The sequence below is a fragment of the Acipenser ruthenus genome, chromosome 15, assembly GCF_902713425.1.
Source record: "Acipenser ruthenus chromosome 15, fAciRut3.2 maternal haplotype, whole genome shotgun sequence".
NCBI lineage: Eukaryota > Metazoa > Chordata > Actinopteri > Acipenseriformes > Acipenseridae > Acipenser > Acipenser ruthenus.
Window position 1 is genome coordinate 32,314,384 of NC_081203.1, and position 14,859 is coordinate 32,329,242.

General features: G+C 38.1%; 2 protein-coding genes across 3 annotated transcripts in view; one reads left to right on the forward strand and one right to left on the reverse strand.

Moving 5' to 3' along the window:
- Window positions 1-273: 273 nt before the first annotated feature.
- Window positions 274-9,119, reverse strand: LOC117431949 (homeobox protein SIX4). 2 transcript variants are annotated; one of them, XR_009307412.1, is made up of 4 exons: window positions 8,110-9,119; window positions 4,273-4,970; window positions 1,430-2,944; window positions 274-1,374 (listed from the first exon to the last, which is right to left on the reverse strand). XR_009307412.1 is itself a non-coding variant. In XM_034053300.3 (3 exons), exons 1-3 carry the CDS (start codon window positions 8,838-8,840, stop codon window positions 2,121-2,123), a joined length of 2,253 nt encoding a protein of 750 aa, XP_033909191.3. In that variant the 5' UTR covers window positions 8,841-9,119; the 3' UTR covers window positions 274-2,120. The 2 variants fall into 2 exon arrangements, 1 of the variants encoding a protein (XP_033909191.3); XM_034053300.3 differs by having other exon boundaries at window positions 274-2,944.
- Window positions 9,120-10,401: 1,282 nt separating this feature from the next.
- LOC131697625 (CDK-activating kinase assembly factor MAT1-like) overlaps window positions 10,402-14,859 on the forward strand; it is a 45,596-nt gene continuing 41,138 nt past the window's right edge. Inside the window, exons 1-2 of the mRNA XM_058987981.1 lie at window positions 10,402-10,642; window positions 14,355-14,507. Coding sequence (XP_058843964.1) covers window positions 10,554-10,642; window positions 14,355-14,507 — 242 coding nt within the window. The 5' untranslated portion in view covers window positions 10,402-10,553. The remainder of the gene's footprint in view (window positions 10,643-14,354; window positions 14,508-14,859) is intronic.

A 14,859-nucleotide genomic window follows, 5' to 3' on the forward strand; every position in this document is an offset into this window, starting at 1 on the left:
GCCTAACATGAAAAAACTTAATAAATCTGTAAAGAACATTTCTGGCAACTGCTTACATACGTCAAATGATTTTAATGCCTATACAGATACGTTCTAATATGTCATACACACATAATCGAGATGCAAAAGATAAAGAAGTGCCTACATCCATTGTTTATTTTCAGGAAATGTTCAAATACAATTTCAAATAAATGAATTGCCCAAGATCCTGAATATGTTTAAGGAACACTAATAGCATATATGAAGAAGCAGAAGAAATAACATCAAACTATGTATAAATATAAAGTTTTATTGAGTATAGTGTTTAGAAAAATAAGTTCACATCATTTTAGAATACAAACAAAAAAATGACATAACATTTCAGGCATACAATCCTATTACAGTACAGTACAAACCCTTAGAAAGATATCTTTGGTATAACAATAGAGCACAGGAATGCTGCCTTGTATGCTCAGTGTACCACCACCAAGTAGTGCAGTATAGACCTCCTGTTCTCTACCCATACCCCACACATTGTACAACTGTATCACTTCATCTGTAAAAAAGATATAAGGCACATAATCGGAGCACTGGTGTATTGGACTAAATTCAGATAACCATGCAAAGTAAGAAAGAACCCCCTTTCCAGTTAGAAAACATAAAAACAAACATTTATACACTGCATATTCAAAACATTTTAGGGAAATCTGTCTCTTAACAGAGATTCACATATTTATCTCAATGCCTTGCATTCTCAAAGCTCACATAGTTACAGGTAAGCCTGCATATAAAATGTATTAAAAAAAACCTATAGAAACCTTATTTTATTCTAATCTGATTTTATTTTTTTACAGTTCAGGTCGGTATATTGCATATAGAACGGATGGAGACCACAGGATAGCAAGCTACAAATCACTGCAAGGGGGGTGGTAAACAGGCTGCTTTCGGGTCTGTCTTTAAAGGGGCTCCTTATGGTCAGCTATGTCAATAAAGTCGTGTTGGAAGATGTAAAAGTAAAGTGTAATCACAGCTGTAAGGCCTACTTTATTACACTCCCCTGCAGTGAAGCAGCAATCCAAGCGCAAGTGGAGAAGCTCATTTGGATGGATATGATTACGTTTACTGATAGTAGAAAAGGCACCTTTAATTGTAATAAGTCATTCTCCATGACAAAGTATCAAGAAAAATCCACACAAAGGACGGTAGGTCAATAATGGGTGAACCGCAGGTCTCCTGCAAGCTGAACTGGGAGCCATGACAAACGTACTGTGAATGTATTGCTCAGATGAAGATTGTATCTGTCTAGTTCTTTTTTTATGTAATAATTACATACATATTGTGTCTGATTCTTTGCTTGGTCACCCCACACACTTGCTGTCTACAGGGCACTGACTCCTAACTTTGTGGTTTCAGAACTTTTTACTTCCTGATGGGCTTGAGACCCCACAACTTTCAGATACCGCTTTAGATAAGTAATTAACCTTTGGTTAAAGCATGTGTCGGTCTCCTTTTTGCTTACAGGCTAAGAGTGTTGTTTACGTTACTCAGCCTCATTAAAAACAATCTATAAAAGTAGGAGAATTAAATTAAATGCGCAGTACAATAATCCATTGAATTATCAAATGATGCATGAAATGCAAATACATACATTGGACTAAATACAATAACGCTGACTTTACAATCAATTATTTTCTGTGAAGTATTCGCCCAAACTTGGAATCTTTAAACCACGGGAGTCATTAATACCTTCAGAAAGGCTGCAATTTACTTGACAAAAGGTATTACAACAAGTATAGTTCCCGTTATCTTCCTGTATGGTAAATTACAGTAAAAAATAATAAAAATAATAGTGGTTCATAAAGAGGTACACAGTCTATAACCTCTGACAAAAACAGCCTATTTTAACACCCTGGTTCCAAAACAGAGAGGTTTCCCTTTAGAAATAATACAGATTACAGTACATCTGATATCATATATATGCTACCTTCTCTGTAGAACCATGAAACTATTGCAAATTGATTTGTAGGTTGTCAACATTATAAGAATTCAGAATTGAATAAACAGAGTTGTCTAAATGCTTTGTAAAAGTATAAGGCTAAAAACAGTCATATTGTCTGCAATTAATAATCTCTTAGTAAAAGTTAGATATCACTGATGTCTTCATCCATTTGGACGTTTTGCAGTTTTGCAAGCTGTTTCTCTTCTGTCTCCATCTCTCCACAGATGACTCTCACCATTTCACTCATTGCACACTTTGACTTGGAGTCGAGCATCATGAACTCCTCGCTCGATTTGTTCTCTGAAATTGAAAGGAAGTTGCCCTTCAGTGTGGGAACCAGCTGCTGCACTGTGACGTGCTGGCTCCTAAAGTCTTGAGAAAGATGCTGCCCTGATCTGCAGGAGTCCTCCCCTCGGTCTGCGGCCAGCATCAGATGGGACTCAGAGACGGTCAGTGTGCCTTGAGCTGCCGTGGAGATCAGAGGGATGCTCTGAAGAGTTGCATAGCTAGTGTTGCCCACAGAAACTGTGTTGGGTGGGTTGCTGGCTGCCACAGAGACAGGCTGGTTAGACACTACTGCTGAGGGCCTCACTAAGCTGTTAGAGTTCAAAGGGTCTGAAGAGCCAAGGACAGCTGGCGACACCAGAGAGTAATTCTGGTTCAACGTTACATTGCCCAGAGGCGAGATCACAGTCTGTGCACAGGCCCCGGAAAGGTTTTCTGAAGACACATTCACATTTTGCTGGCTATTTTGATCGACTTGCAACAATTGAGAAAACACTAAACCCCCCTCTGCTGGCTCCTGCTTGATGGAGGTCACCCCCTGCAGTGTGTTTGGGACCGTGTACAGCACAGTGCGAGGCTGGACAGGGGACAGGACTAGTTTGCCCTGCTGCACTGTTGAGGATGGCCTATTGGAGAAGGATTCCCCTTGTCCAGTGGCAGCATTGCTTAATAAAATGTTACCTAAAAGGAAGATAACAATGGAATTTAAAATTATATTCTGCATCACATTTGTGCAACCTTTTAAATTCTATCTGGTGAAAGCATTTAACTATAGTGTGCACCTAGATCAAATCCCCTAAGTGCACATCTAGTTTATTTTTGTGAACTGTATGCAAGAGGGGCGACGCCAATTAATGTATATTGTAAGGGTGACACATTGGACCGTATTTACTAATTTATTTAAAGCGTGCTACTGTATTACTTAAACATTCTAGTGCATCTCTGAAATTGGCATGGTTTATTTTCCTATTTGACACTATTTCATGAGCCATCACAGAGTAAACAGTGGGCATTTCTAATAGATTTTGATATATTTAAAACATGCTTAAAGATCTTTCACCTTGACAATCAAAATACTTCAGTGGCTTCTGTGTTCTGCTGGTAATGGCAGTAAAGGGATTTGCATGTTAGACTTGAACAAGCTCACCTTGAGATACTACTGCAGTGCAGCAGACTCTGCAGGGCTCACATCAGAACACAACGTATTAAACTTCAAATGCACTTAGCAGAGACCGTACTGTGATGCGAAAATTAGAAGCGTGAGCCTGGATTTCAAGTAGAAAATCAATAACTCCTTTTAAATTGTTTATATGATATGCACTCTCCCTCTTCTCCTGCAGCGAGCCAAGAAAATAAAAAAAATATTATAATGTAGTGCATAATTTTAACCTCTAATTTAACACCCAGGCACCTGCTGTAAACACATAGCCATACTGTTTGTGTGTGTCACTGGAGTGAATTTTAAACTTGTGAGTCATACTGTGCACTTTCCACATATCCCATCCAATGCCAGATCAGTGCAGACACTCTGAGCGACTGCCTTAAATACACAGAAGGAATCCAAGCGGCAGACTACCTGCCCTTTTGTGAATGTATTACATTACAAGGATACAGGTCACCTTTCATACTTGTGGATGACTTGACAGGATGACCCTCAGTTTCCAGGGTGTATGTGACAAATTGAATGGACTACATTATTTGAAACCGACATGCAGATGAGCTAAACTATCACAAAAGTCTTGTCATAATTAGTGCACAGTATAGTAATCCGTCAAATATTGGGCGACTTACATAAACAGTACTCCAGTTATATTTAGAGTTAAGCAGGATTACATTTATTTTACAGAAAAGTCACATTTGTTTTTTTTTTTTCTTTTTTGTGTCCTCAAAACTAGTCCCCATGCAAGCAAATAAACCGAATGAATGGAATTTCACTTGAACACCCTTCGTTTGGGTCTCGCTCTCTGAACGAAGCTAGTGGTAGTTTTAGGTTAATGGAAACAACATACCATGGGAAGGTGCTGTTGAGACAGGAGGCATTTGTAATGGTGGAAGCCCAAGGTTCCCATTGACCATCTGCCCACTGGTTTCAGCAGTGGGGATTTGAACAAGGCTGTACTGCTTGACTTGAAGGGGTCCATTGCATGTTGTAAAAGTGACTACAGGTCCTCCCTCTTGAGAAGCGAGGGTCTGTAAGCTTCCAATTTTGATATCTCTGGCGTTAATGGCTGCTGGGAAGGAGGCACTTGATGTGGTGAGATTGTAAGACATGGCAGAGTTTGTCACAGGTCCATTGAGGAGCTTAAAGTCTTTCTCATCAGACGAGTGCAGCATGATCTCTCCATTGCTTGTAATGTTGTTGGTGCTCCTCAGCGGGCTGAAGGCAATGGCCTGGGTTCCTCCCACGCTTAGTCCATTGAAGAGGATGTTACTTGGCGTCTGAATGTAGGAGCTCCCATTAAGGAACACCGAAGGAGTGTTAGCAGTCACAAGGTTCCTATTGAACACTGAACCAGGTGAACCAGAACAGGTTTTTGGATCCCCTATCTGTTGAATGACCATGCCTTCTGTAGTGCTGGTGAGGGAGATGCTGTTGCTGTGGTGGTGGTGGTTGATCCCGTCCGACGAGTTGGACAAGGGCCGAGGGGAGAGGTCATCATGCCCTTTGCTCGACTCGTCTTCAGTACTGTGATTGCCATCAGACTCGCTGTAGAAACAAAAAATATCTGGAGTTACTGACTGTGCTGCTTCATGGAGACTGTGGCTATGGACAAATGTTTAGCATCACCTAGAATTTTAGGAGCGAGACAATTTAAAAAAAATGTATATATATGTGAACATAATTTAGATCTTATTTAACATTATGTAAAGCAATGAAACTACAAAATGATATCACGAAAGTCTACCAGAAGCCATAATAGTAGTACAATATTTCATGTTAGATTGCAAAATGTCACATTTTTCAATTTGTCAGTTTTTCGTTAAGTATATGGAAAACTACAAAGTGGTGTGTAATTTAATATGTTAACGTAACTTTATTCAGCAGGTTTCATTCGACTTTATGAAGCAAAATTAGTTAATTACATATATACAGCCATTGCTGTATATATCACTTCTGACAGAGCTGATTGGAAACATTCCCCACCCCCACCCCAAGCCACTTTGTCTCATCAAATCATTATGACAGCAGTCTGTAGATAAGGGTCCCCTCCTACACGCTTCATACAACTATGAATGTATGCATCTTTCCACTTCAAGTACAAGAAATGTAGTTTGTCATCAGTTTGTGTGCTTCCAACCTTAATTTAAGATTTAAATCAAATATCTGTAGCAGACTAACAACTTAAATGAGTTTAATTTATGAAAAATTTGAGATCCCTTTGCATTTGGTTAATTTGCGGTTGTGTGTGTGTGTGTGATTATATATATTATATATATATATATATATATATATATATATATATATATATATATATATATATATATATACACACACACACACACATACATACAGACACACACACAATCGTGGACCCTCTGTGTCCCAAATATACAACTTTAAAACTTGCTTCTAGAAAATGAATGCCTGTTTTTCCATATCAGTAAATCGATTTTTCACTAGATTTTGCATATTACAGACTCACACTATAAACATGCATGTCCTTCCAAAAAACCTGCAGATGTGAAGGAGGCATTTACTGATTGATTTGTGGAATTTACATTACATCCGCATGGGCAAAAGGCCCTAATCCCTGAGTGTAAATTAGATTAAAAAAACAAACTAAATAAAATCCTCGATTCTCATGATGCAGGTTTTAACTGCAGATAGCCTGAAGGGGAGCTTGAAAGGATTATAAACAATCTGGAACCATTTGGTGCAATAACAGTATACTGTGATAAATGTCACTAGTAGTCCTGCGTCGTCACAAATGGGCAATGACAATGCCCTGCATGCGTCTACATTTATGATGTTTATTAAAAAAAAAAAAAAAAAAAAAAAAACACATTCGGTATAGAAAGTGTTCCACAGACACACCTAGTACAACAAATGAAAAAACAACGCACTTAACTTTAGAAATACAGTACTCGGTGTACTACAGCTATGGTCAAACGTTTTGCATTACCTAGAATTTTATGATTAAGACAATAATAATAATAATAATAATAATAATAATAATAATAATAATAATAATAATAATAATAATAATAATAATAAATCTCCATGAACGTAATTCAGAAAATGTATTTAACATGTCAAAGAAACTACAAAATTATATTGCAAAAGCCTACCGGAAGCCATAATAGTAGTGCAGTATTTCATGTTAGATTTTGAAATGTTACAGTTTTTTGTTATATATAGAAAATTATAAAGCGGTACTTTATGAAGCAAATTAGTTAATTCTATAGGGTGATGCAAAACTGTGGGCCATAGCTGTACTTACATGTTAATTCAATCAGTCACAAACTTAATATTTTATAACAAAATCAGTTCTCAACGAGAAATGTATCAAATCAAAATTACTTTTGAATTTATATATATATATATATATATATATATATATATATATATATATATATATAGTTGGGGGGAACTTTTCCTTTTTATATGAATAGCCCGTGGCTATTCAAAAATGCTCTTTACGCACACTAACAGCTGAGCTTCCAGCACTTTGAAATTGTAACAGTTCATACAAAGGAGTCTATTGAAGCTTTATAAAGCAGACTTCGTCTACAGCATTTTTACAGGATATACTAGAAATACGAAGTCTTCATCTTTGTTCTCACTCAAGTATCTCATTTTATTTTGTTGCACATTGACGCCAAACATACACACAAATAAAACAATTAATTAATCAAGGTTTTCCTATAAAGGGATTTTGACTTCCCGAATTTATGAGACGTTCTAGTTGATTACAAAGGCGTCCTAGAAGCCAAAATGCCTTTGAGCAATTTATGACATCAGCTCCGGAAAGAAAAATGGATTCAGCCTGCAAGGGGAGGTCACCTCCACCAGGTGCTCATGAGACGAGCGTTACTGAAGAGCGATAAGAGAATACTGTACTCTCAATCAACAATCTGTGTTCTTTATTTGAACATCGCACTTCACGTGGTTCACGCGTTTTAATTAAGGTCGGTGAAGATCTAGAAGAATGAATAAAATAACGTGTGTTGTTCTGTTGCCTAAATAAAACATGCATGGCCTATCGCAATGACGATTACAAAACAAACATGAAAATAAGTGTATTACTTTCAAATATGATTCATAAATGTAAATAGCCTGTAGGTTTAGCGCAATAACTTTTACTAGAAAGTTAAGACATAAACGGTAACTAGATCATTAATTAATAAACAATGCATACTTCACATGGGTTTTAAAAAAACTAATTATACACTAAGATTAAAGCAAAACAAAATAAAAATAAATAAAAATAAAAACAGAATAAAGCAAACAGATAAAGAAAGGAACGGAGCGCGTTAGCAAAACCTGGTCATCCATCTAGACTTCTAATGAAATTCGATCTGAATGCGGACAGAATCATGTTTCAAAACACAGCAGCGAGTGCATGCCATGCTTTTCCTTTTTCAATTAGTTTTGTAAATGATTAACTCTGTCAAAACAAAAAATAGCGATCCGCAATGCAAACAGTATGGTATAGCCTCATTCGCCGTCCAGATTCTTAGGAAAACTTTTTTTTTTTTTTTATGTGCACCGTATCAGTACAGAATGCACTTTCCATATATGGATGTTGTGCTTTATTATATACAAACAGAACAATATAGAGGTAGAGCAAAGCGCCATATTGCAGCACCTCACCAAAAAGAGGGAAAAAAAGGTTTGCGCTCACCTTTTGGATTGCGTTTCAGACGGATTTCTGTCCCGCTGCCTCCTGTTTTTAAACCAGTTGCTGACCTGAGTTAATGAAAGCCCTGTGATTTTCGCCAGGTTTCTTTTTTCGGCCGGAGAAGGGTATCTGTTGTGCTTATAAAGCTCCTTCAGCGCGTTCCTGGACCGCTCTTTGAAGCAGTACACCGTCTCCTCCCCGTCCCAGATGGTCCGGGGAAGCGGGTATTTTCTCCTCAGCCTGTATTTGTCCACAGCTCCCAGAGGTCTCCCCCGAGCCTTCTCGGCTTCTGTATACCGAGCCTTGTACCACAGGTCCTGCAGGGACGAGTGGTTGGAGGTGGTGAAACTGTGGTTCTCCAAAATGCTGTAAAGTTCCTGGTATCGTCCCTGATGGAAAGCCACCAAGGCTTGGGCTTTCAGGATGCTTTCGTTGCCACGTAGTAGGTCGCTTTGGGGCAATGACCACAAAAACCTGGCTAAGCGATCCACGTTACCACCTTGCTGCAAAGCCTCACAGACGCAAGCCACTTGCTCTGGGGAAAACGACAGGGCAGAACTAGCACTAACCAAAAGTTCATTGTGGAGCTGCTCAGCTGTTGAAATTGCATGCTCCATAGACAGGGCTGCGGAATCCAGTTCTAGCAGTTTCGTGGTCTCCTGCGAGTCTCCCGTCCTAACATTCTCTTTCTTTATCTCATTTGCACATATGACTTCGCTTGAGGAAGAAGACATTTTTTGTATGCTTCCTGGTAGTCACTCCTCCTGGTTTCGGCAGGCTTTAGCCGATCAGGTTTCCGTTCGCCATACACAAACTATCAGATGTTGCTGTAAATGGATAGCTCTCTCCCCTTCTCCTCTGACTCAACGTGACTTCTAGTTAGCAAACTGTAGCAGGAAGGGGGTTCTGGCTGTGGAATGCGATCCGATTCGCCGACACGACACTACATGGGAGGAGCCAGTAGAATCCAGCGCAGACAACTTCTACAGGAGATGTCAATCAGAAGCACAGAACACTACGCTTACCTGTACAAGGTGATTTCAGACAGAACGAAGGATTACCAGCATAATGCCATATTAATTGGCGATTACGTATTCCCACCAGAAATAATAAGCATATTCATCTGTTTGCTATGCTGTCTATTAAAATGTTTACGCGGAGAATTTTGATATAGCTAACCGCAACACCACAAAAATGAGACAACGGCAAGCATCGGGCTACATGTGCTATACATTTGCCAGCCTTTAAATTGAAAATATGCAATAATTGTAAATGACAACATTTATAATGTATAAAGGGGTTGGGTGTGGTCGTCCATCAAGATAGAACCCATAATTTCCCATACGTTGTAAACATAGTTTGGGATAAAGACAGATGTAACCTATCAATTGAATACATGCTCCGTTTGAACGTGCATGAGCAGTTTTGCAGGGCGGCTAGATTGTTTCAGGAAAGTATTATGTCAATTCCCCCCCCCCTCATTTTGAAGTGTAGACAAGACACGCATGGACTAACAATTTACTTTTTTGTTACCTGCGGTTTTCATTTAAATCTGAAATAAATCTATACTTTTATAATAATAATAATAATAATAATAATAAAAATCATTAGATATTGGAGTTTGGTGTTTACATTGCTACAATGTTGCAAGTCATGTTTTGTAGTTTTGTAAAATGCATTGTAACAGTTATTAGTATTACAGATACACTTTAGAGCTTTATAACACAAGTCAAAAACATTGTTGCAGTTCCAATAACCTGTCTGCATTTTAATTTAAATAATAACGTATTGTTATAACAATTACCAATTTAACATAATTCATTGTATATATCTATATCTATATATCTATATATCTATATATCTATATCTATATATCGATATATATATATATATATATACATATATATATATATATAAGTAGTACAGTCAGTAACAGTAATTCATAATGGATTTTACATCCGAAAATATGCACCGTATTTCATTGAAGAATTCTCAATGTAACACCTTCTGTTACAGCATTTCTTCTTTCGTGTAAATTATACGCAGTAGCTTGCATTGTTTATAATCACCCGGTAAAGATATGCAACACAGTGCTTAGCTAACCAAAAACGTCTGCTTTTCAATTTCCACTGGGGTTTTAAGATAACTGCCAGGTCAATATGCTGTGCACATTTCTTGTTTTGTTGAGCTGCAAATGAATGTGCTCTGCAACATTCTATTTAATAAGAAACATGTACAGTAATTCGATCCTTGCACAAGCCAAATACACACACACAAGGAAGCCCAGAAATCAAAACAAAAAGCCGGAACTTTACTTCGAACGCACACTGTTTCCAACTCGGAATGTATTTGATGTGAGGCTGCTAGTGTGGGGATGGCTCCGAAACACAGTAATTTGAAAGCAAATTAATTTATTTTAAAAAAAATATCAGTTAAGGCAATAAAAAATGGACGACCAGGGCTGTCCGCGATGCAAAACTACCAAATACAGGAACCCGTCTCTGAAGCTAATGGTTAATGTCTGTGGACATACACTGTAAGTCATTTGGTACTGTTTGTATACACACACTGGATTGATTATGGTTTAAAAAAAAACAAAAGACATGTACAATAATACAAAGTGTGAATCTTTAACTTTTAAGGGCTTAAACTCCTTTTTAAATATCGTTTTTAAATGCAGTATGTGTTTTAAATGATATAGATTATTGTTTATAAAATGCCTCCGTTTAGAACTGATGGTTTAATTAAATATATTTACATTTTTGTTGTCTCCATTTTCAATCATAATTACATATAATTAGGCATTCTTGTACTGTAAGGTTTACTGAAAAACTTTACGGGTGATTTTTTTCCCTCCCAGCTAGACATACCGGTGTTATGTGGTATTCTTATGTACATCTCCTTATTTGTTTTGTTTAATCGCTCATCATCAGATCAATCTGTTACTGATGTAGAGATGTGTTTGTCTGTTTACTGTGTGTCTCAGAACACTTGTTCTTGAAGTTTAGTTTTGAAGAATTTAAACCCTATCAAATACATGGTTGTGGTGATCAGATCTTGACTTAATGCATTTTTTTGTTTTTTTCTTTTTTAAAATATCACTGAAATGTCCGTGCTGCTATATGAATAATATGTTCAAGGTAGTCCGTGGTAGTTGTTTTACATAATCTCATTTTGGCGAGCATGCAAATCATAATGCATAAACCTGCAAATCATAAAAGAGCCTTTAAACCCAGCAGGAGGACTACAAAAAGAAATGGCACAGAGACCACTGTTTAGCTTTTGGTCTGCCCTTAGTGGCAGTTTCCTTTGCCCTTTGTGGCATGTTGGCGCAACACTGATTCATTTTGTTATGGCATTTTTGGTAATAAAAATAAATACTTGTGCATTCAGCCCCCAACTCTGTGCAGTAGGTATTTTAAGACAACCTACTCCTTTTGTCAGGTAATTAAGATTTCAATATGTAGCGACAGTAGAATAGTTTGAAATGTAATCCTGATGCCATCTCTGGAAATCTAGACGGAATTTCCCTTGTCTGAAGCATAATTTATTATTTAGAGGATCAGGAAGTACAGTCATTTTAAGCACAATGTATCCACGGCTGTACCTGTCTATATTAACGTGTCTAAGTGCAGCAACCAGTGGCAGAAATGTTGATCTTGTGGAAGATTACGAAAATAAAGAGCTCTTTTTTTTAGCTGTTTCAGGAACAGAGCCAAAGTCACATGGGCTCATCATTCACCGGTGGTTGTTTATTGTGTTGGTGGTTGATTGATATTGCATGCAGGACAGTGCTGACAGTTCATGAGCTGCTTGAACGAATGCCCAGCTGGAAGGGAAAAATGGAATGGCCATCCTCTAAAATTAAACCAAGCGCACATTTATTTTCATATTTGTTGCTACATACTTATTTGTCACCTATGCTTGCTCACGCAATGTCCTTTGGTATTTAAATCCAGTACAACCCATCGTAAACAAGTAGTGTATTGGACAGCACAAACCATAGTAGATTTCCTCAGTGTCTGTATGTTTTAGCCGTCTCTGAAATACTGTAGCAAGACAGTGCAATTCTCACATGGTAGAAAGGTACTACACATGCTTCAGTCGTGTGAAGAGAACATTTTGACACTAAGCCACTGTTTTTGTATGTCTGCTGATCTCCCGGAATGTTATCTGCTAAAGGGAGAAGTGATCTCTTTCCCACAGCTTCATTACACAGACAGGGCTTGAAACAGTGGGGTTCTTGGCTGGCAGTCCTGAACTACTGTACTGAACTACTAATCTTATCTGGGAGGCAGCAGATATCCAGTTTGTAAACTAGTTGTCAAGATATAGGCCTAGTTGAATGTATTTGCTCATCTCAACTGCACACCTCTGAACTGGGCCTCAGTTCTGTTTAACTGCAATCAGACTTCAAAGCAGGATGGATCCCATTGGGAAATAGATTTTCGATTTCTGTAGATGGGAAGCTAGGTACTTTCTTACTGACTAAGCAGTTTGCAAGCTTATATTTTCAACCGTTTGTTTGAATTCCTTAGGTCCGTGCATATGTGAAGTATATAGATTTTGCCGGCTTTGCAAGATTTTCACAGTTTCAATGTTATCCTGCTTAAACCTGCTGATGTTTTGATAAAGCAAAAGCATATGTTAGCACTGCAGCCCAGCCTTAAAGATTGGGAGATTAACTCTCTGGGATTTTCCCTCACATAGCTCAGCACTGAAGAGGGTGGGTACTCCAGGACTGAGCTACAGTAGTACAGTAGCACAACAGCTACCAAAGCTCTAAGATTAAAAGTGTTGCCCACTGTTTTAAACTTCCAGCAAGTCCCCTGACCCACATCTTTTACTATCACCCCTTTGCATCTTCATCCCATTTCACCAGACCTTAGCACTTTGTTAGGCATATGTTCTGAATGCAGCCATTGTATGGATGAATCTGTGGGCATGAGTTATCAAGAAAGATGTAACCCTAACTACATCCACAGCCACAAACCCAATACAGTCTTTCTATTCTCAACAGGCAGCATTAAGGTATGGATTACTGGGAATCCAGGACCATTGCAATACAGAGTGAATGTTCTTAGTGAAAAGCTGTTGTCTTCCTGCTTGTGTTTCTGCAGTTTTGTTGCTTTAGCAACAAATGGAAGCTCTATTACTAAATGTATAGCTAGTTTTCCACCACCACACTTAAGCTCCTGCCTTGTAGAAAAACAAATAGGCGTCAGTCTAGAAAAGAGTCAGTCATGTTTTATTTGTTTGTGGGATTAATTGGAAATAATTGTCTCACATGAGTTGCAGCATTGGGCATCATGAAAACTTAATATTGGATCAAATGAACAATAGTCTGATTTGATGGCTTGGATTATAACTGTCAGGACCCTTATTTTTTAGAAGCTATTGGTGATTGATGCAGTATTGTTTCTCTCACAAGTGTGTCTTGTTGCCATGAAAACCAAATGAAGCTTAAAAGTCCTGTCCACACGAAGAGCCCTAAAGGTATAGGAACCCAGTGTTTCTATTGTTTGTTTCAAATTATTTGCAGTTGTGTGTTCCACGTGCTGGAAGGCATGTGATTATTGTCCATTGTGTAAAGTATTATCAGTGTCAATCAGCCTCTATGTCAAGGAAATAGTGTTATATTACATAGTCCAAATTGGTCAGAAGTTTAAGTCGCAGGATTTAGATCCACCAGTCTTTAGTTGTCCCCCCACCCCCCCCCTTAGATTTTCACAATAAATATTATGCAAGTCATCTAACTTTTTTTTATCAAAAACAAAATATTCTCATGGATATAAAATAATATATAACCACAATGTGTTTCATAATTAATGATGTACTTACTTCTATGCATACATGGTTCCAGTTACAGCAACTGGTCTGTTGTGTTACCAGTAGTTAATACATGGAGGTGGTAAGTATCAAAGAGTAAAGAAGAACAATTTCCAGCTGGTTTCCAATGATTCTGCATACAGTGGTCTCCTGGACAGCATCAAATATGCAGTTGACAGTAATACAATTTTCTGCTACTAAAATTACATAAAGCACAGCAATAAAAACATTAAAGTTGATGGAAATCTCTCATATCTGCAGTTGTGAAACTATCCAAGACAGATGGCAGGAATGTTATGGGCCAAAGGGTTAGTAAGGAGACTGGAATGAGTAGCCGTTTACCATTGTTCACTGCAGCCTGTGGGCATGGTTCTGATGTTGCTGGCTGTTGCTCACGCCCTTGTGTTTGTGTGTTTCAGATGCGAAAGCTGTGTGGAAATGCTGTTTATCCGCGGCTCTGGAAACTGCCAGGAGTGTGACACCCCGCTCAGGAAAAGCAACTTCCGAGTTCAGCTTTTCGAAGACCCTGCAATAGACAAGGAAGTGGAAATCCGTAAGAAAGTCTTAAAGATGTGAGCAGCGTGCATTGCCTATTGAGAAATCTGTGCAGAAGTAGCTTCATACTCCTCTATAAGGGACATAATAGGTGTTGTTAATCTGAACTCTCTTTGTTCTTGGTAATATAAATGTTTGTTTTGTATGCAGAGTCAGACCCCCCCCAACCCCCCGCCCCTTTGCAGTTATTTTGATTGGAAAACATAAACATCAGCAGTGAAAATGTTGTATTTGAAAGACGTTTTAGTGGCTTCTTAGTAAGTTCACAGCCGATGTTATTTATTACTGATGCAAAAAGGCCCTCACAGCAAATCTTTGCAGTCCTGTCAAAGGTTTAAATAATATATGCATTTGCAGACGATAAACCAA

Excerpts from the sequence above, each read along its gene's own strand:
- LOC117431949 (XM_034053300.3), bottom strand. The coding sequence starts at position 8,840 with ATGTCTTCTTCCTCAAGCGAAGTCATATGTGCAAATGAGATAAAGAAA. Across the intron at positions 4,971-8,109 it reads TCTGAAACGCAATCCAAAAG|CGAGTCTGATGGCAATCACA; the intron begins GTGAGCGCAAAC and ends TTGTTTCTACAG. Across the intron at positions 2,945-4,272 it reads CTCAACAGCACCTTCCCATG|GTAACATTTTATTAAGCAAT; the intron begins GTATGTTGTTTC and ends TCTTCCTTTTAG.